The 22,281-nt window shown below is 42.5% G+C and overlaps 1 protein-coding gene across 2 annotated transcripts in view; it reads right to left on the bottom strand.

Annotated features, from left to right (window-relative positions):
* Positions 1–21,785, bottom strand: part of PLD5 (phospholipase D family member 5) — a 324,914-nt gene extending 303,129 nt beyond the window's left edge. The window contains exon 1 of one of the 2 annotated variants that reach the window (XM_084785899.1): positions 21,185–21,785. In XM_084785899.1, coding sequence (XP_084642025.1) covers positions 21,185–21,373 — 189 coding nt within the window. In that variant the 5' untranslated portion in view covers positions 21,374–21,785. The remainder of the gene's footprint in view (positions 1–21,184) is intronic. The other variant, XM_084785902.1, reaches the window with a different exon arrangement.
* Positions 21,786–22,281: the final 496 nt, after the last annotated feature.

Genomic DNA, 22,281 nt, shown 5'->3' with positions numbered 1-22,281 from the left:
AGCAGAGAGCAACACAGCTGGTCATACCCCATGACACCAGCAAATGGGTGGCCAGAACCACCACGGCTGCTGCCCCAACCCTGGGACTCTTCCCAACATTCTCCCCTCTCCCTCCGAGCTTTCCCAGGTTTACTCTGTCGCCCTTAGGGCCAAGCATCTTCCTGTTTCACTGACACAGATGCTGTAAGTTCTTAATAATGAATGTTAGTAATAGAAATGGAGTAAGGCAAACATTTTTCTATTTGTCTTGAGGCTAAATACTTCTTGCTGGAATTGAGAGCTCTGACATGCTGAGGACTAAGGCAAAGGAAAAAAAAATCCCAATATTATATCTTTTAAGCTATAGAATGTATCGTGCATTTGGGGACAGGGAGTGAGTAGAAAAGATTTATTTTTCTAATGTTTGCTTGTTCAGTCTAAAATTAAGCTATTAAGATGCTAATAACATTGTGCACAGAGATGGGGGGCCTGAAGCCAGAGGTAGACCATGATGCTATGAAGCAGTTCAATTGTTCATTTCATCGCTCCTGTGCTGACCACTCCTATGCCCTCATCTTCAGAAATCTCATGCATACTTCCAGTTTTTTACTGGAAACCTGTTTCTTGTTGCCTCCCAAGAACTTCAAACTACACACACTCAAAACAGGCTTCGTCATCACTCCCTTCAAATTCTGAGCTTGCCTTTAAGCTCATAATGTCGATGGCCACCACCTAGGATGTTATCCAAGAGAGGGTAGCTAATATTTTGATCACATCCCTTATCCAGCAGTGAATGAGAACACATATGGCTACTTCTTATGAAGTTCAGGTAACAACCTTTTTTAAAATTTAATTAATTTATTCAGATTACAACTCAATTGTTATCCCATCACTTGTATCCTCCTGCTCCTCCTGTTTTCACCCTATTCCCCTACCCTAGGTCTAAGACCAAGGGGGACCTCCTCCCCCACTATATGGTCATAGGCTATCAAGTCTCATCTTGGTAACCTGCTTATTTTTATGAACTCAGGTAAAATTCTTATTGACTAGCAAGATCTAATACACACTAGCAACACAATGCAATTATATACTCTAATAGTTAATAGCTGATAAAAACAGCTATTTTTTCAAATGCTGAAAGCACTATGGATCACATGACACTATTAAATATTACATGAGTTTTCTTACATTTATTATTTAAGAAAGTCTCAAGATGCTTATAAATAATCAATCAAATCAGAGACAATGACTTGTTTGTGGGTGCTTGCATGTGTCCATGTGTGTAAGCACATGTGCAGGCGGGTTTGTGTGTCTCCCAGCTTTGCAGATACCTTGAGGTGGAGAAAAGATACAAACACGGCGTAAAGAGTGGCATGGCAGGCTTGAGACTCTTCTCAATCACCCCGGCCACCCGCTGGCTTCCTCTTTATTGCACAGAGGCTCCCAATTGGGATGTTATAACCACTCTGGCCTTTCGAAGAAGTGTCCTGCCCCAGCCTAGCATGGGGAGTTTGCAGTTTCCCTTTCAATTGGATCAGGAATGGTCTTGTATAGTTCTGGTAAGGGATACAAGGTCAAGCAGTAAGCAAGCCCTTAGTGTTGTCTCCATGAAGATACTACTGATGGCATGCTGTCACCTGGGACATCTAGAGGCTGGGCCACAGCGGAAAGACGAAAAGAAGCCAGGGTCCTCAAATTTGATGTATAGTTGCTGAGTTATCAACCCAGTGAAGTTTTTTTTTTGTTTTTAAGATTTCTTCCTTAATATTTAAGGCTTCCTTATTTGGGTGTTTGTGTTGATAAGGCTTACATTGGTTGGCTTTAATTAACTACTTCATATGGTCTAGAACTGCCCAGGAAGAAAGTCTTTATGAGGAATTTTCTTGATTGGTAATGGATACAGGAAGTCTGGGCCCATTGTGGGTGGCACCATTCCCTAAGTGGGGAGAGGAGGGCAGTCCTCAACCCTGTATGAGAGCAGAGAGCTGGCTGAGAGCAATCACGCAAGGAAGAACCCATTTATTGGATTTATGTATTTTTTCTCTCTTCTCTTTTAAAAGTATTTATTTACTCATTTTTACATCCCTATTGCAGCCTCCCTCCCTCCTCTCCTCCTCACAACACACTTTTTCCCCTTTACCCCTTCCTCTTCTCAGAAGAGGGGACCCCCCCCCTCCGGCCCAGCATGCCCTGGCACATCAAGTCACATCAGGACTAAGCACAGCCTCTTCCACTAGGGGCAGACAAGACAGCTCAGCTGGAGGAAGTGATCCAAAATCAGCCAACAAAGTCCATGTCAGCCCCTGTTCCACTTGTTAGGGGACCCACATTAAGACTAAGCTGCCCATCAGCTACATATGTGTAGAGCCTTAGGTCTAGTCCATGCATGCTGTGTGGTTGGTGGTTCTGACTCCATGAGCCCCCGTGGTCCTCCATTAGTTGACTCTGTTGGTTTTCCTATGAAGTTCTTGTCCCCTCCGGGGTCCCTCTATCCTTCCCCCAATTCTTCCATAAGACTCCCCGAGCTCCGCGTAATGTTTGACTGTGGGTCTTAGCATCTGTTTCAGTCTGCAGCTAGCTGAATGGAGCCTCTTACAGGACAGTTACATTAGGCTCCTGTCTGCGCCAGCAAAGCTCTTTCCCTGCTCTTGACTGAGGATGTTACGTTTTGAATTCCTGCCTTGACTTGCCTGCAAAAATGGATTCTAATCTGGAATTGCAAGTAAAATAAACTTTTTCTTCTCTAAGTAGCTTTATGTCAGGGAATTTTATCACACCAGTGGGACTGAAACTACAACAAGTCTGAATGTATCAGAATTAAGAAAGATTAGAGCGTACTTATTTTCTAGTGCCTTCTGTGCTTTGTTTGCATATAATAAATAGATGCCATTTCTTCTCTCATAAACTAATAGGAAATTATTTTTCTATAATTTTCAGATGTAAGATAATCAAAGTGTAAAAACACCAAAAGAAAAAGAGAGGAAGTCCCATCGACTTGGAAAAAAAAGATAAAAAGAACTAAATGTTTATGTGCTTACAGAAGTAACTGAGGTGGTCCTTCAACTCCTATCAAAATCAAGAACTTTATCTGCCTTCAATTGATTTCTTCTTGGGCTTCTGTAAGTTCAAGAAAGACAGATACAGGTATCTCAAGATACACACTATCCCAGGGTCCATTAAACTTAAACCGCATGCCATTGCAACCCAAATCTATAGTCCAGAAGCCCTTTGGTGCCATTGTAGCTGTACATAGCCAGAGGGATCCTCCATTTGTTTTCAGTTTAAGCAAGTTGAACACTCAAAGGACAATTTTAAGTTGTTCTATAGAAACTGCTGTCTCCTGTGATCCATGAAAACACCTCTAACACTACAATTCCTAAACATATGTTATAAGATATCCCTAAAACAAGTTCATTGTTTAAGCATACTTTTTACCTTCCTTTATTAACTCTAAAAATAAATATTAAGTAAATAATAAGTTATCCTATTTAGAGTTTAGAAATTGAACTTCCCAAATTATCCTTAACTTCAAAATATTACTTGCAAATTACAGTTTTGTTGAAATGTAGTATATAATACTATATGACTCAAAAAATTATAAAATTAACATTACTATGAAGTTACCCTTATGTTTTGAGGCCATCTTCCTTTAGAAAGAACTACAGAATGAACCAACGTGCTTTATTCTGTTTCTATTAGTCGGCTTTCCTTCTCTATGGCAAAATACCAAAGAATATCAACTTAGCAAATGAAAAAGCTTCTCCTGGCTCATTTGTCAGCCTGTGGTTGCTAGGCCCTGTTGATTTGGGGCCTGTGGCAGCACAGTACACCATGGCAGATGCCCACTGTGGAGGAGTCTTCTCAACTCTCCACATCACTGTAGTTAGGAAGAGAAACAGGCAGAGAGGAAGAGCTGGGGTCACGATATTCTCCCTTGACTCCAATGACTTAACTTCCTTCCATCAGACCCTTCCTCATGAAGGTCTCATCACTTCTAAGCAATGCCAGAAGCTGCTGACCAGGACTTCAGGCCTTTGTGGAAGGGGTACCCAGCTATAAGCTGTCCCATGCTCTGAAGAGAAGAGAACAATGAAGAAATGCATTTATAATGGAGGTATCAGATGGCAAGGTATTTCTAAGGATCTGTTTCTTTTGTAACTGAACATTGAAAAATTATGATCATGTATCTTTATAGAGCTTCGTCTCATGTTTATTTAATTACTCACAATGGCCAAGCTGTAGAATAAACCCACATACCCAATGAATAGATGAAGAAAGTGGCATGCATTTGTAAGGAAGGCTGTGATAGGCCTGTCCACGTTAGAGGGAAGACCTCCTGTTCTCTGGCCTATTATATAGGACCTTTAACTCTAGTAAGACAATACCACCTAGCTGTGATATTTATGGGATGCAGTAAAAGTATAATGTGGAGTTGTAAATTAAACATGCATCCTCAGACCTCAAGATGAAGGGGAAGGTGCCTGAGGCACTGGTAAGTGATGGGCACCAGGAAATGAAGAGCACAGATTCCTCCAATCACACCTGTGTTGACCTACCAAACGACCTTCTGGGATTATCGCTACCCCTACTCCATTCTGCATCAGGAGCTCTCAACAGAATGATGGCATCACAAAAGCAATGGAAACAGGAATCGAAAATGAAAGGTAGTAGAGGAGGCTCACTGTATGATGACAAACTAATGCAATTAAGATATATATATATATGTATATATATGTATATATATATATATGAAATTAAGAGGGAATATTATATATATGAAATTAAGAGTATATATATATATATATAGAGAGAGAGAGAGAGAGAGAGAGAGATCTGCCTCTGTGGTTCATTATCTTTCCTTTGTTAGTGGTCTACAGTGGAGACATTAAATTGCATGGCAGCTATTCCTATGTGAGGTTCCAGGACGTGAGGCTCTGTTGTGGTGCTTTCCCCTTCCTGAACCATCCACCTCTGTTGCCCAGGCAATGAAAGATGAACTCACTAGGCAGGAGCACGAGGAGAGGGGGTGAAATACGAAGCACAGGTGGGTTCCAAGGAACTGACACACCCTGGGAAAAATGTTAAGGGTTAAAGGCAGGAACATGAGGTATAACGAACTTCCCAAGAAGAAACTGTCCCTGAAAGAAAGTACAGAAAGTCAAGATGTGCTCCTGCCACTCGAGAGCCACTTTCGAGAAAGATATATTCCTTTGTCTCTTGGTTCCACCTCCAAGCTTTGTCTCTGTAAAGTTATTGGTCCTAAGAAGGCGATGGGGATAGAGACGGTGAAGTTGGTTTCCACAGAAGATCCCAGCGGCTCTGCAAATCAACAGTGCTAAAAAAAAAAAAATCCAAACATCAGTGGAAAGAGCAACTTCAGTGAGAGGACAGCAGTTAGCAGAACGGGTTGAGGGGCTGGCCTCAGCCCTCAGTCTGCAAAGAGGGAAACAGCAGCAGAAATGAAGGTGATACAGTGTGACCACTGTGCTCAGCAGAGGAGTCAGGGGCTGAAGACCCCAGGCAGGTGGCCTCACGACTTTGGGAGCAGCAGGACATATTATCCTGGACTTGCCAGTCTGCCTCCGTGGCCCATTATCTCTCCACCCAGCTATGGGAATTCAAAGAGTAATCCTTGGCAAAGCTAGTATCTTGAAAGTCTTTTGTTCCCTGATCACTAAAAACCTTAACACTCAGATAATTTTGTTCCTGATTTTAAAATGCTGTGAGCTGGGTGGAGTGACACCTGCCTGTAGTCCACACATTCAGGAGGTTGAGGCAGAGGTAACATCAGTTCTAACACAGTCAAGGCTACACAATCAGACCCTGTCTCAAAAATAAGTATATGAGTGCTTTAAAGATACGAATAAGATGTAAGGGCCATAGAACACCAGAGGCATTTAATGCAGTTGGTCTACACTTTTCACAATTAACCCTGAAGATAATTAATAAAATGAAATAATTAATAAAATGTAGGGCCACAAAGCTGACTCTTAGATGCCACACATTGGAGCCTCGGTCCTGCAGCAGCTTTGCTGGGCCTGTGTTTAGGAAAGAATAGTCAGCTTCACTATTTCTTTAGGAAGAAATATGTCTTTAGGGTAGACACTTAATGGGCTGTCACAGAGACAGTGACAGGCAATAAAGTGCCATATTCTCTATGTGGGTGTCTATACCTTGTGGATTATTATAGAAGTAAATACCGAGCCCAGGCGAAACCTACACACTCAGTACATCTTCAAACTAGACGACTAATCTGGAAATTATGTCTGGCAATAATTAAATTGCATCTCCCTTTCATTTGAATATGCCTATTGGCTATAGCAATACAATTCAAAAAGTCTCTCTCTACCAATAGCTCAAACTACAACTCGGTGGCTTATCTGAAAACATTTATCTTTATTTCAGTGTAGAAATATGCAAACCAAACTTGCAGAGCAGGTGTCGGCGTTGACTGACTTGTTTTAGTGGAAATGAAATTTAATTAATGATTATGGGAATTATTTTTCCTTCCATGGAAGGCAGTATTTTTTCCTTCTAATAATTTTATAAAGAAAGACTTATTTAGTTATTTTTTTCCAATACTGATCTACCCTTTATCCAATATCTAGCTGGTTTCTAAGCTGAAGAAATACATTTAATACCACAAAAATTAAATGCATAAGTGACTAAATGTGAGGTATTTAGTCAGAAGTCCAGAGGGCCCTTGTGTTGTTATGTAGGTGAACACACATCCTTCCCTTCTACCATTCAAACACAGAAAAGAAATAAAGACTAAAGGGAGGCAGCTAGTTTATCCATACCCACCAGCGCCCTGTCATCTGCAAGCCTTCCTCCTGGATATGGTCTTTTACCATTCCTATTTTGTTCAGGGAAGTCAACAAACAAGCTTTCCTTGGTTTCAGTACCAACTCTGTGATGCTTTTTCTAAACCCAGTCAAAACTCCACTGCAACGTAAAGAGAGAAAACAGTCATCTCATAAAATAAGAGCAGCAACCATGGAGAAGCCACAGTGTGCGAACGGCGGCCTGTTTTGAATGTCCCCTTATACACAATATCTCGCTGCTGGATTCCCTACAGTGGCAACACAGGCACCATGCCCAAGCTCCTCTGCTCCCCGGGGCCATGGGAACCTGCAAGCTCTTCTTCCTCCTACTCAGAGAATGGGCTTCCAGCCCATCTATGCCCAGTGCTCAACAAAATGGGCACAGAGAGGAAACCCCATTCTTCACAGCTGCTTTCTGCAAAGCTGCAGGAGCTGCCTATTACACTGTTTTTATCAGCAGGGCAGAATGGAAGAAAAGCATCCTACGAACACATGGGGAACTGGAAGCAAAGGTCGTTTTGCACAGTTTTCTTCTCCCGAAGCACGCCACCGGAAGTCAGTGTGTGTCCTGGGGTACAAGGCTGCTCAGTGCCTCGCTCACCATAGTGCTTCCTCTCTTTTCCCCCTTTCTTTTCTTGGTCTTTCGAAGATACTCTCTTGGGATGAGCATGTTGGTATGGAAAAGTTCCCAAGTTAAGTTTTTAAGAGAATTTCAAACATCAGATGACAGTATCTTAGCTCAGAAAACAAAATATACGAAAAGAACCCAAAACAACAACTACAAAACACACAATCACTGAAGACCCTTTTCTATACACTGGCCAAACAGTCTAAGCATTAAAAAGGAGGATGGACCCAGATCTAGCCAAGGGACAGAACATTCTCCACAGTTAAGTGGAGACTGGGGGCCGACTTTCACATGAACTCTGGTGCCCCATATTTGGCCATGTCCCCTTGAATGGGGAGGCCCAATGGCACTCGAGGAAGGATAGCAGACTACCAAGAAGAGACATGATATCCTAGCATCATATTCAGAAGGAGGAGGTCCCCCTCAGTCACAGTCATAGGGAAGGGGAATGGGGTGAAAGCAGGAAGGAGAGAGGAATGGGAGGATGCATGGGATGGGATAGCAAATGAGATGTAATATGAATGATTTCACTTTTCAATTAAAAAAAAAAAGGAGGATGGAAGAATGATGCCAAAACAGGAACCAGGAAATATGAGTGAGGATAGTAATTCCCAAGCCTGGGCCTAATGATTATAGCTCAGAGGTAGAGTCCTTACCTAGCACACACAAGGCCCTGGGTTTATTCTTCAATCTTCAAAACAATCCTAATTCTGGCAACAGAAAAAATATAGAAATACCTCCATGCACATACTGGAATTTGCATACACATGTACATGAGTGCACATGTGCGCGCGTGCGCGCACACACACACACACACACACCTTGAGATACACCACAAAGTCACTGTGTCACTTGGCACCTCCACTGTTCATTTCTTTTCATCATATTACGCAGGGAAAGGTTGTAACTGAGGCTACATCTGCAAGTTTTTAAAATATACAAATTATTTTATTGTAATGAACTCACAAATGAAAAATATCTAGCTAGATTAAAGCAGCCACTGGAACAAACACCCAATCCAAAACTTGATGCAATTCAGTGAACTTCTATACAGTTAGAACAACTGTTCTGAAGCTACGGTGCTTTGCTCAGGACTTTACAGGTTTATTGTCAATTCCGTGTTCTGTATATTCATCAATGACAGAAAAAGAAAAAAAAACATGACAGAGTTAAAACTAGAAAGGAAGGCGGTGGGGTGGGGGTGGGGGGCGTTTGGCAGCGCACACCTGTAATCCCAGCAGGTGTCCAGGTGGATCTCTGTGAGTTCAAGGTCAGCCTCGTCTACAAAGTGAGTCTAGGACAGCCAAGGTTACACAGGAAAAGCCTATTTCAAAAAACCAAAACCAAAACCAAATCAAAACAAAACAAAACAAAAAACTAGAAAGTAACTACCTTTATATTCTCTTTTATGATTCGTGTGTCCTGTACCTGCATTCTGTCCTCTCTCGTCACCTAATATTACCTGCACTTGTTCTCCTTTTCTAAACACTATACCCCTACCAGACTTACCTCAGCTACATATATACAGTAAAGGCGAGAACCAGTTGTGGAAAAACACTTCATCCTCATCAGAACATGTACATTGAGCTTTTGCTGGGAATGTTTCATGTAACTCAGTACTTCTCTCACCGGAGACTTGAGACTGGACTCAGTTGAACCAAAGGATACTAATTTATTTTTAAGTCTCTAAGGCTATATCGAGAAGGAACGAGAAAAACACAAAACAAGCTTGTGGAGTTCTGTAACATCAGAAAATAAGAAAAGTCTCCCAAACTGAGAACACGCAGACACGTCCCAGGATCATAAGAGTCAACCTTCTGCAAGCCTCCTGTGATCAAAGTAGAAAGACCTTAAGGAGCAAACAAACACAAATAGATGATAATCTCAGTATCAAAGAAATATCAGGTGGGAGATGCCTCAATGACTGCAAATATGTACTGTTCTTGCAAAGGACCCAGATCCAGTTCGCAGCACTGGTGTCAAGTGGATCACAACTACCCAGGGAACCCCATGCGTTTGGCCTCTACGGGCATCTACACTCAAGTGCACAAACTGAAATAGAGACACATACATACTTCACATAAGTCCATACTTAAAAATAATAATAAAAAAAATCTTTTTTTAAAAGATAAATGGCAGAGTTCTACTAAATAAATAAAAGATTTATACAAATTAATGTTGAAAGAGAAAAAATAAATATCTCTAAAATATATTCCAAAAATAAATGCCATTTCTCTTTATTCTAGGAGCTGTTGAATGTGGGAGTCTGCAGCTTAATTTTGGACAAAAAAAAAAACATGAAAAAGAAAAATTAACAACGTTACGATGACAAAACCTGACACGCACTTGCATTTACCCAAGTGACCAAGCAGAAGGTAAACCACCTGGCAATTTTAAAAAGTTGCGCTGGGTGCTGTAATTGATGTCCGTCATGATGTTAGGAGATAAGACAAGCTTAATCTTGACTGTCAATCTAGAAACTTCCCAGAAGACACAGCTCTGGCCGTGTCTGTGAGGTTCTTTCTATGCAATTAACTGAGGAGGGAAAACACATGTTGAATGTGGACAACCCCATGCCCATGGACTGGTGTTCCAGATGGAATTTAAAAAAGGGCAAGAAAAGAGGAAATGAATGGACAATGCATTCTTCTCTCAGCTTCCTGACCACCGATGCAATGTGACCACCTGCCTCACATTTCTGACACTTCAGTTACAGCTGTGCTGTCGTGCCTTCCCAGCCACAGGAGCTGTACTCTTAAACCGTGAGACAAAATAAACCCTCTCTATCTCGTACTGCCTTTGTCAAATACGTGACAGCATTTTTAAAAAAAAAAATGCAACCAATATAGGTACCCAACCAGACTTTAGGTTTATGGGTTAGGGAATGTCATTTGAGTTCTGAAGAACAGCTAGATCATAAATGACCCCAAGGGAAAAGACCTGGTTGTATCCATCTCAGTCTTTCAAGACTTGAATTTAATAAAGAGCAGCTACTGGCATGTAGCAATGATCAATAATAATACTGATAATATGGATTGAGGAAATACCAATGTCTTGAGTCCAACAAATGAAACTGAACAAGGCAGAAATTCCAACTTGCAAGGAGTTTTTTTGTTTTTTGTTTTTTTTTTAATTCTCTGTTCACTCTTAGATTTACGATGCCAGTTGGAATTTCTGGGTCATTCCTGGCACTCAATAAGTGAAGGTGCTTCCTAAGACACTCAGCATATAACCCAGCACCAAGATCTAAAAACTCTTAACCATGATATGTCTTGTCTCTGTGCCTCTTTACTTTTAATCCTCTATCACTTCTTGTTATTTCTTTGGTGATTCCCATATGATTCCTAAGACAACGAACAGCAGTTTTTCCAGTTCCTAACACACCCTGAGAGCAGTCCAGATAGATAAGGTGGACCACTGGTCTCCTGCCTGCTTGGCCTTCCTTCTTGCCTCTGCGTTGACTCACCCAGTTGCTGCGGATTCCTTCACTGATTCAGAATCAGCGCTTCCAGGCTTCCATCTTGGACTAAGGACCAGTAGCCCTGTAGGAACCACCCAGAGTGAAACTGATGAGGCATCAAGACCTATAGGCTATATGGCTCCTGGAAGAAGGCAGAAGGCTACGCACAGACTAGCCTTACCTGGCGTGTACAGCCACCTTTGTCAGACAGTCCAGGACTATTTGCCTGGGGACAGCACAACCCACAGTGTCCTGGGCCCTTCTATGTCCATTAGCAATTGAGAAAAATGCCTCACAAACATAGGCACAGGCCAATCTGATATGAGGAGTTTTTCAGTTGGGTGTTACACTTGCCTCTTGGCTCTAGTTCATGTCAAGATGACAAAAATAATAACAGGCACAGAAGGTCTCTTTGCTCGAGTCACAATTCACTGAGCTCCTCGAGAGAGACTGGTAGGAATTTACTAGAACCCTCTAGTAGAGATGGGAAATAAACAATCAATTCAAGTATACTACAAAATGTGTGCAGCCTAGCAGGCTGGAGTGAGATGAGGGAAGACTCAGGAACGAGCCATCTCAAGAAAATAAAAGCAGGAGTCATGGTTGCCCAGGCTGACATGTTCAAGACAGTAAGGTAGAGAAAACATGGGGACAACAGGGAGGAGCAGCAGGCAAGAGAAAGGGCGACAGACATACATGTGTCATCCCCTCACACACAAAGAAATTATATAGTCACTTAGCTATGCTTGGCTACTATGGGATGCATTCTTTTGGGAGCTGCCAAGTCAGTGCTTCCGTAAATATGTGTGTACATCCTTGGTGTACATGAGCACACATCTACTAAACACACAGAATTCTAATCACTGGATCACTAGATATGCACACACTTAGCTTAGCAGTCTTTTAGTCGTCTTCTACCATGGTCCATTATTGAGGTATACCTAATCTTTATCTTCATTAACATCTTAGGTGCCATCAATCATTTCAATTTCATCTGTTTGCTGGCTATGTGGTTTAAGACACAAACTATGCACATTCATGATTTCTGATGACAAAGGGCACTTAGATATTCTTTTCTGTAAAGTTCCTGTTTAAATGCCACGCTCGCTTTCCTTTCTGTTGAGTTGTCTATTTTTACTGATTTGTAGGTATATACTTTATGTTGTGGATATAAACCCTTTGTCAGAGCAGAAATAGAAAATATGGCATCCTAGTCTGTGACTTGCCTTCATCTTCTAGAACTAATCTTCGGGAGACAAGGTGGTTAATTTCACTGGGGTCTAATTTATTCATCTCAATAAATCAAGATTATTAAAAATGCTAAGGTTTTTCCCTTGTGGCATTTTTTTATTGAGTCTAGAAGTTTCATTGTTTCAATTTATAACTTAAGTCTATAACTCACATTAAACTGACAACTGTTGGTGCTTTGAAAGAGAAACCATGATTCATTTTGTATTGCACACAGCTCTGCTCCTTTACTTTCATACCTAATAACTGATCTATTCCCCATCCTTGTGCCAGGACCATGATCATATTAGTTACTTTTCTGTTGCTGTGATAAGATATTATGACCAAGCCAACTTATAGAAGGGTTTATTTTGGCTTATGGTTCCAGAGGGATATGAGTCCATGATGGCAAAGCAGAGGAATGCAGGAGGAGCCAGACATGGCAGCTGACACAGTAAGCTGGGAGCTCATACACTGAGCCACAGTCACTAAGCAGTGTCCAGTCTTTAAAATCTCAGTGTCCCCCCTCCAGGGACACAGCTCTCCTCACAAGGCCACACCTCCTAGGCCTCTAACAGAGTCACTAACTGGGGACCAGGTGTTCCAATACAGGAGCCTCTGAAGCCAGTCTCATTCACACTGCCACAATATTGACTTAATGAAATCCTCTTTATTATAAGTGTTGGTATCTGTAATCAGTCTCCTTCTTGCTTCACTGCTGTCTTGTCTGTTCTCAAACCTCTGCTTTCCATATAAACTTCAATTTGCACACATACACAAACACGCTGAAAGTTTCATAGGAATTACATCTGGTGGGAAATTAAAAATCATTTTTTAAGTTAAACTTATTCTTAGCATTTGTTATTTTATGATAATATAAATAATACCATCTTCAATTTTTCTTTGGAATTATTTTCAATCTTATTTTTACAAAATGACCTTTTTATCCTGTGACCCTGAAAAGTCCAAGGGCATTACTACTTTCTTAAGTATGTCTATAGTTTACCTTGAATCTTTTAATGATAATAAACAATAAAATCCTTTTAAATTCTCATTTTATATGTCTTTTTCTTATCTGATTGTGTTACCTGTCAAATCTAGCAAAATTATTAACTCATAGAGGATATATACAGTTTATCTTTGATTTTCAAATGTGGAAATCACATCATCTGGCAGTAATAACAATATTATTATTTTCTTTTTAATTCTTATAAATTTTATTTCTTTTTCTTGCCTGATTGCATTGCCTAAGAGTTTTCATACAGTGATGAATAAAAAGTATGACATACACACACAATCTATGCAGATAATTTTTAATATTTCACCATTACATAGGATTGTTTTTAAGGAAATCCATTATCAGAACACTAAAGGTTTTTATTTCTCATTGATAATTTTATCACATATGGATACTTGATCTCATCAAATAATCAAATGCTTTGCCTTTTCTTCATCTGCTATCTTAGGGAAGACAAGGGATCAGGAACCTGAAACAACTAGTCAGGCCACAACTGTACATAAGAGCAGAGAGGAATGCATCCATGCATGCTTCTCCTTTCACGCCCACCCACTCTACTCTTACATGGTCTCAGATGCGAATCCAGGGAATAGTACTGCCCACACCCTCTCACCTGAACTAATGGACCAGGACAATCTCCCACAGACATACCACAAGCCAGGGAATGGTACTGCCCACACCTCCTCACCTGAACTAATGGACCAGGACAATCTCCCACAGACATGCCACGAGCCATCTTGATCCAGATGATTCCTCACTGAGGCTCTCTTCCCAAGTGATTCTAAATTGTGTCAAGTTAAAAATTAACACTAACTATCACAGATACTGTGCCCATCTATATGCTTTTGTTCTATTAGCCTATTAGTGGTGAACTACATTAATTGTAAAATGTTGTATAAACTTTGTATATTGGAATAAACTTTTTGTCATGTTATAGTATCAGTATATAATAGTATTAATTGCTTATTTTTTTAAACTGTAATGTATCCAACTCTAAACAAGGAGACCTTTGACAACAGTATTATACTGTTTTGCTTTTTCGTTATTACTCACAAAAATATAATCATATTGCAACAGTATTTATAAAACTGTAAACAGCTTGCAGAAAGGTACCCCTGCCTGGTCTTTGTCCATTATTCAGGTTTGATAAGTTCATATGTCAGATAATACTTGTCGTACTGAAGTCCTAGCAGTCTCCTGACTGTGTTTTTCACACAAAAGACACTCTCAACAACTATGCTTTCATGGATGAGATTGCTAGTGGTGGTTTTTGTGCAAGTGGACACCATCTTCCCAACCGAAATTTTCAGGCCACTTCTGGATCTAATCTCACAACTTACTAAGAGAAGGATGCAGGTCACAGCTCATTGCAGGTAAATGCCGTGTTCACAAGGATCACTGTGTTCTGGAGAATAAGGAAGCATATTTATCATCCAGCTGTCATGACATCCATCCCACAATTTGGACTTTATACTGACGTCAGTCAAGAGTGAATTCTGTAATAGAGGTAAGGCTACCTGGGAAAATTTGCCATGGTCTCCATGTAAATTTGTATTAAGGGCTAGATTTGTGATTTTTCAAAACTTAACTCATCTTTCTGTGTTTAAAGCAAAATTAGGCAGTTGGGCCCTGTGGCACACACGTGTAACCCCAGAACAAGAGAGGCAAGTGGGACTATACTGAGTTCTAGGACAGCTGAACTACGTAACGAGCCAGAGAATATGAGGGAGCAAAGAAGAGGAAAGGGAAGAAGGGGAGGAGAGAAGAAAGAGAAGAGGAGAAGAGGAAGAAAAGAATGACCACATACCTGTTGTTTAGAAGCGCTGTGCCTTTAAGCATGAGACTTTGACAGCTCTACCGTACCATGACATCTATGTCACATCCTAAGATTTCCCAGCACAACTTGCAAATGTATTAACCCCAGGTAACTCGCTCTGATGCTACCCATGCAGGCAATATTTCTGGAGCAAGATCTTGCCACGTAATCCACCAATCTACCTGTATACCATCCACCCATCAATTCAGTTTGACAACATACTATTGTCACTGTCACATCCTAGAGGCCCCAAATCATCGTCAGATGTCGTTAACCCTAAAGCTAACACAGAATCATGAAACGCAGACATGTGCCTGAGGTAGACAGAGAAAGAAAAGGAAAAACTTTTACAAACATGAGCCAAAATTGGCATTTGACAGTTACATAGCTGAGGAGATAAAGCTTCAATCCAATCATCTTGAACTTCTCAAATTCAATGTACTGAATGTGATATGTCACACACTATGATTGAATTCAATAGTCAATAAGAAGCCACATCCAATGGAGTTCAGAGAAAACAAAACTTCAAAACAAGCTGCCATGCCAATCCTAGGGATGAGAAGTCCATTAGCACGGAATCCATGCTGACCATGGTAGGGACAAGGACACTGTGTGGACCCAATGACAGCCATTAGAAGGCACCCTGAGACACCTAATGTACCTTTCTCAATGGATGAGTTAGAGAGGCAGAGGACATTGCCTCTGCCCAGACTGTCCATGCAGCTAATCTAAAACCACAGGAGCTAACCCTAGCAAACATTGTTGTCCTTCTGCATTTGCCAGTCTGTGTGTTTGGTTGGTTTTTAAAGCAGCATTTTAAAGATTCATTCCCTCGGGTTGAACCGTGTCTCCCCATGCATTGCTGATCTGCTCGGTGGGGCATCGTACTTTCATGGGTGTGCTCTGTGGGACATAAATGGCATTATATAACACAAGCCTACCACTTATTCTTTGCTCATCGCATGAATAATTCATTGTAGGAGGCAAGTGTGAACTTGACATTTATTTACTATTTTCTAGTAACACAAACAATTAAAGCAGGTGTAAAACACACCTAGAGGAGACTTTTCTTTAAAGTTAAGATAGTAGACCAAAATGCAATGCTCACTACAAGTGAAAATATTAAATTTTTTTCTCTTCTGTGTGTGTGTATATAGATATGTATATATGCACGTGTGCATACATGTAAGTGAACAAGTGCATACATGTGGCCAGAGGTCCATGTCCGTTATCCTCTTTAGTCCCCCTCCACCTTATTTTTTTTAAAGTCAGAGCCACTCTGTGAGCCCAGAGCTTCACCAGTTCACTGAGACTGGCTGGCCAGTGAGTTCTGGGGATGTGCTTGCATACCTTAGCTCCAGAGTGACAGGCATGAAGTGCAGCTCTGGGCTTTTATGCACATGCTAGAGACCCAAGCTTGGGTCCTGATGCTTGTGCAGCAAGTGCTGTACCAACAGAGCCATCCCTCCAGTCCCTTGTCACTTACTCTTTACCAATCTCTTCTTCCTCTTTCTCCTTCCAGTTTAAAAAGATTTCCCCCTAGCCCATCTTCCAACTTCATCTCATTGGCACAAGCCAAGAAGAAAATGAGGGTTGGAGACTCCTGTAATTAGCTGGTCTCCCTTGCATTAGCCATCAGAGATCAAGAGAGGCAAAGAAGTGAGAGGAGACTGACCAAGCAGGGACTAAGCAGAGACTCACCGGCCAGGAAGTCAAACCCCCCCCAAAAATGAAAGCCTGGAAACATTCTTGTTGGCCAAAACACCCATACTTTGGGTCTAGGACTATAACACAGGCTGATGTTTAATGTGAAATCTGGGAGTACTAGAGGTGCTTAGGCTGAGATAAGGGAAGGCTGGAGAAGTCATTTTACAAATAGGCGCATGACTGATCTTCTAATATAGCCCTATGGTCATCTAATATAACTCCACTGAGTGCTTCATGGTGGTCCTATGAAAAGCTAGGAAAAAAAATATATATCTCCTTCTTCACAGGGTTTTGGTTGGGTCCCATTTTCCATCCCTTTCAGGTGAACCTTGCCCATGAAACTTTCTTTGGCTACTAGGTATGAACTATACAGATTCCTCTCTTGTGGGTAAGAGATAAAAAAAAAAAAATAAAAAGGAAAGAAAATAGAAAAAAAGAATAAAGTAAGAAAAAAGAAAGGAAATAAGAACTACCCTTCTACCGAACAGGTAGATTCGGAAGAGGAGGAGAGTCCCTACCAGCCTGTACAGATGAGGAAAGCGATGAGAAACTCTGCATGATACATACAGCACATTTGTTCCTGAAATATAGGCAGAGAACAACCCATTTAATCACCATTGGGGATACAGAACTTTTAAATGTGACTGCATATACTTTAAGCCCTTCACTTATAGTTGCCTGGTTTACTGAAAATGAAGTGAAATCCAAATTCAGGTCTGTCTAACTAGAGCCTTTACTTACAGCTGCATTAGCAAGACCCAATGGACTACACAGAGAAGAAGCCAAGGCTTCTCAGCTGTCCATATAACGTGGAGACTCACTGCTTGCCTACAGAGCAGAGCAGACTCATCTCACCCTCTTTCCAACAGAAAAAAAATATATAGCAGAAAGTTCAAGAACAGCACTACGTGGTATCAAATGTCATTCTGTCATCCAAGACAATCAAGAGCTTCATAGAGATCCAACCTAGAGAGATTCCAGAGGTAGCACCTGTCCAGTTTGCTTTGCTAAATAACAGTCCCTCATATCATCCCTCAAGAAAATGCTAGAGTCCTACAACAAATAAGACTTCCATTGCTTCCCACGCCAATGTTCTCCCAAGCCATAGGAATTCGAGAACAGAAAAGAATGGGAAAAAAAACTATAAAGCAACATTCTCAGCCTGGGGGGTCTCGAACTCTTCTGGGGTGGCATATCAGACATCCTGCGTATCAGATATTTATGTTATTATTCATAACAGTAGCAAAATAACAGTTTATGAAGTAGCAACAAAAAAATTTTATGGTTGCAGGCTGGCTGGTCACCACCACATGAGGAACTGTATTAAAGGGTCGCAGCATCAGGAAGGTTGAGAATCACCGATCTAAGAAGCATCAAAAGCCTCACTCACAGAGAGAAAGACAATATTCTGTATGTAACCAAATTTTTCACTTGCCTCAAATGTACAAACAGAGTTTGAAATTCAGAGATCACAGTACGGAACATAGCCTTCTTGCACACTCTAACTGTGATTTAGGAATAGGAAAATTCCCTACACATATTTCTGTCTTTCAGTTGGTTAAGTCAGTTTTTGAGATAGCACCTTATTTTGTAGCCCAGGCTGGCTTTTCACTACAGATCCTGTTGTTCCAGCATGCTGAGGGCTGGGATCACAGACATGTGACACTATGTCCAACCATGTATTTATTCACTCTGTGGCCCAAGCCAACACAGAACTAAGTGGCTCAGGAGACCCTTCTTTAGCACCCCCAAGTACTGGGATTATAGGCACGCACCATCACAGCCACTTATTTGTGTATAAATCTTCATTTTGGGTATCAACTAACTAATAATAAGAATCAAGTTTAAGATCAATTAAATATATTTTAATCAAACTCGTGTCACTTTCTCTTGTACAGCCTGGAGTTTGTGTGATGTCTTTCAGAAAACTAAGAGATAACTTACTCTCACTTTTTAGCAAAGTGGATAGAAATATATTATTTAACTGCCATTTTACACTATGTTATTGACTTTCAGATTAAGCTGTGCCTCTACAGTTTGGCTAGAATCCACACACTGCCACATTTCATCTCGGGGAATCCCGTTACTGTGATGACTAAATGCATGTGTCATTTGTAGTCATAATTTATTTATTCCCTTAATATTCAGATTGGCTTTCAAAGCACCAAGCAACTAAATAGGCTGTTTTCAGGCATATAGCCTCCATCATAATTATTTTTAACATAATAAAAACGGTGGTCATTCATTTGATTAGACAGACCAGAAGAGTTGTTTTTAAGTTACCCTGGACTTTCTTTGACACCCTGCAACATCTAAACTGGAAGATTCCACATAGCTTCGGCATGCTGTTTATAATGAATTTAACGTGATTATCTTCATGCCTTATGTAGCCACTATATGCCAGATTACGTTTGTTATGGGCTTTTAAATCTTACACACTGAATTACAAATTAGCAGCAATCTGCCTAAATATCATAACATACAAAATGGGCCATATCAATGCTGAGTTCTTGAGTTCGAATAAAATGGGCATCGTTATATGGCTTTAACTTTTCATAACATTCTCATGAACACTGATTCATTAAAATATTAATGTTTCAAGGGGCCAGAGAAAACACAAAAAAATCATTTTATACAAAAGCTCCATTTCTAATTGAAGGTAAATATAGAGGAAGATAGAACATGCATCTCATATAAGCATAGTTTAAAAAGCAAAACAAATGACGCTCTGATTTAAACACCAAATGGGGCACATGATTTTTTTTTTTTAATGAATGCAATGCTCTCTTTAGCGCATCTGGGTGAGGAGAAGTGCAAATGCCCACATACTCATGAATAACCAGATCTCCCTTTGCTTTCCCTCTCATCCTCAGGAAAGCCAAGCCCCTCACACTTAAAGCAGAAAGGTGAAGCTGCTGTGGTCCATGAGGCTGACCTCATAAGTTCAATGCAAATCAAATAGTGGAAAAAACGTTCCAGTATAATGTATGCAGCAGCATGTGTGACTTGGGATGACACACAGAGGGTTGCACTATTGATTTTCAGTAAGAGTATAAAAGACATGGGGCAGCCTAGAGCAATCACCACAAACGAACACAGTTATGAGGGAACGAAAATGAAGCGTGTTCCGTCACCACTCTGAGGCCCGAGGCTGGGGCCAGATTTCTCAGGAGCATCCACAGCTACATTACACAAAGATGCTAATTCCACCTAGCCTCTGTAAACTCCAGATATTACTGATCCCTTCAAGCACTATCCTGGAGTGAACGTTTTTTTAGAGTTTTTAAACAGGTATTGCTCTTGCCTTTCAAACAACCAACTTGCACTCCTGTCCCAGCGATCCTTCAGCGACCTCCCCTGTCTTAAGGTTCTAGTGCCTTCTTTCTGTTCTCTCCGCACAAAACAGACCCTGTTACTCAACTCAATTAGGAGCTTCAAATAAGAGCCTTAGAATTAGTCATTGGTGTGACTTAATCGGGCCCTCAAAACGGCACGGGCTGTCCTTCCGGCTTCTAACAGAAATACCCAGTTCCAAGCTTCTTTCCAGGGACACTGTTGGTGAGGCAAAGATCAGAAAGGGATTTGGGTGCCAGATGGGATTCAGGCCATACAGCGCTGGGGGATGCGTGAGTTTCCAGAGTTTTCTGTCTTATCTTTTTATTTGGTGACCCAAATACCAGGAAACCAAACACCGCCACAAGCTATTAGCGGACTCAGTTTGGATTCTGCAGGTCTGCTGAGGTTAACAGCAGTTCTACCGCTGGCATACTAGAGTCTTAGTTTCATTTTAACATTTGGTTGAGGAGATCCTGACAGGTCAGGTTTTTAAGTGTGGATTCCCAAACGGTCCTTGTCAAAGGATTTGTTTTCTTTCTAGAATGGTCAGTCTTAGGGACGTAGCCCAAGAACCAAAGACCCAAATCCTCAACCGGGAGAGAAAAACGGGGAATCCACACCTGCAGGGTCCCTCTCAACAGAGTGGCAGATGACTGGGGACCTTCTGTCTGTCCCCTCTCAGTGCAGAATTTGTCTTCACTTAGGCTCAGGTGGAAAGGCTCCCTAAAAACTCCTGCTAGCATCCCCAGCCGACATTGCCAAAAGCTCTGGATCGCCTCAGACAACTTTATTGCAGCTTTTTTGGTAGTTTCTGCACTGAGCAGAAACAGCTTCAAAGCTAAACATCCCGCTGTAACACTCCTAGTGCAAAGCCCAGTCTCCCCCCCCCCCCCGCAATCAACCACTCTTCACACAGGTACCCCAAGAACACGGTGCACATGAACCCTACAGGTAAGAGCTAGTTAGGAGGTCTGCAAGATGCCAGGACTGAGGTACCTGAAAGGGAACCTTTCTTTTCTCCATGCAGTTGAAGGGGGGAAAAGTGCAGAAGATGTTTCAGGATTGACTATACAAGCACCCTGGTCCTGGGGGGGGGGGGGGAGCAGCCCTCTGGGGTTCCCACTACCGTCCCAACACCCCTAGTGCTGGGTTCTCAGACCACCTAGCCCTGGGAGTAAGCGGTCCTTACATGTTCCAGCTTATCTTTCCTCCGGAGCCAGACGCTGGCGCTGTAATCCTGCTGCTTGACACTGCTGTAGAAGTTCGCGCCCACTCGGGTCAGGCTGGGCGAGGGCTCCTTGGGGCGGCTTTTCAACCTCATCTGCTCGAAGCCCTCGTGGGGGGAGGCCGAGAGCCACTCGTGCTGCCGGATCTCCATCCTGACATGACCAGGCGGCCGCCCGACGCGCAACCCACTCGGGATGGGAGCAGGGCGCCGCCGGAGAGCGAGAGGCCAGGCGGGCGGTGAGGTGGAGCTGAAGGAGGGGATCACGGGGTGCCTATTGCCCTCGGAAAGCAGGGGTGTGGATCGCCCGAGGGTGCGCAGCCTGCTGGCTAGAGGCACACAGGAGCGGGGATGAGGAGAGAGGGACGTAGGGGGGAGGGTGTCTCAGGACAGGGGATGGGAGAAGGGATGGGGGAGGGGGCGGATGGGGGAGACCGGACAAAGGGAGACAGGAAAGGAGTGGATGACTGCTCCCGAGTAGCAGAAGTGAGGGTGCAGCGGAGGTGGCTGCGATGTCGCCTGCCACTGCGGTCCCGGGCGGGAGCTCCGCTCGCGGCTGCTCCGCACCAACTGTAACCCGGGCCCCCGGGCGGGCGGTGGCGGGGGTGGGGTGCGGTGGGAGGGGCCCAGCGGCCGAGCTGGAGACCGCAGGTTGATGCAGTGTAGAGCAGCCCTAGGCGAGCACTGAATCCGGCCACCGCCCTCTGAGCACGCCTCTCCCTAGCCGGCTTGCTTAGCTCTCGCCCTCGCCCGGATGGGCTCTCGCTAGCAAACCACCAAGCGAGCGGCTGGGGAAGTGAGCGCCGTCCATGCGATGCCTAGCAAAGCTTCGGAGGATGAAGCAAGCCACTACCTCCGCCCAGCGCTGCTCCAGGTCCTTCCGATTCTACCATCTATCCTTGCTTAGAAAGTTCACTAACTTCCCACCTCGGAAGCCCAGGCATCTCACCCCAGGGAACTTGGCTGAGAAAATAGCTTAGAGGACATGTGTTTTTGCGAACCTTGCACTGTACTTCATCTGAGGATGACGCGATGCATACCTCTCCACCAGCCAGGGTAGC

This window comes from Acomys minous (genome assembly GCF_964271855.1).
Source record: "Acomys minous genome assembly, chromosome: 1".
Lineage (NCBI taxonomy): Eukaryota > Metazoa > Chordata > Mammalia > Rodentia > Muridae > Acomys > Acomys minous.
Note: the sequence above shows the minus strand (reverse complement) of the source record. Positions and strands in the feature narration are given on the sequence as shown.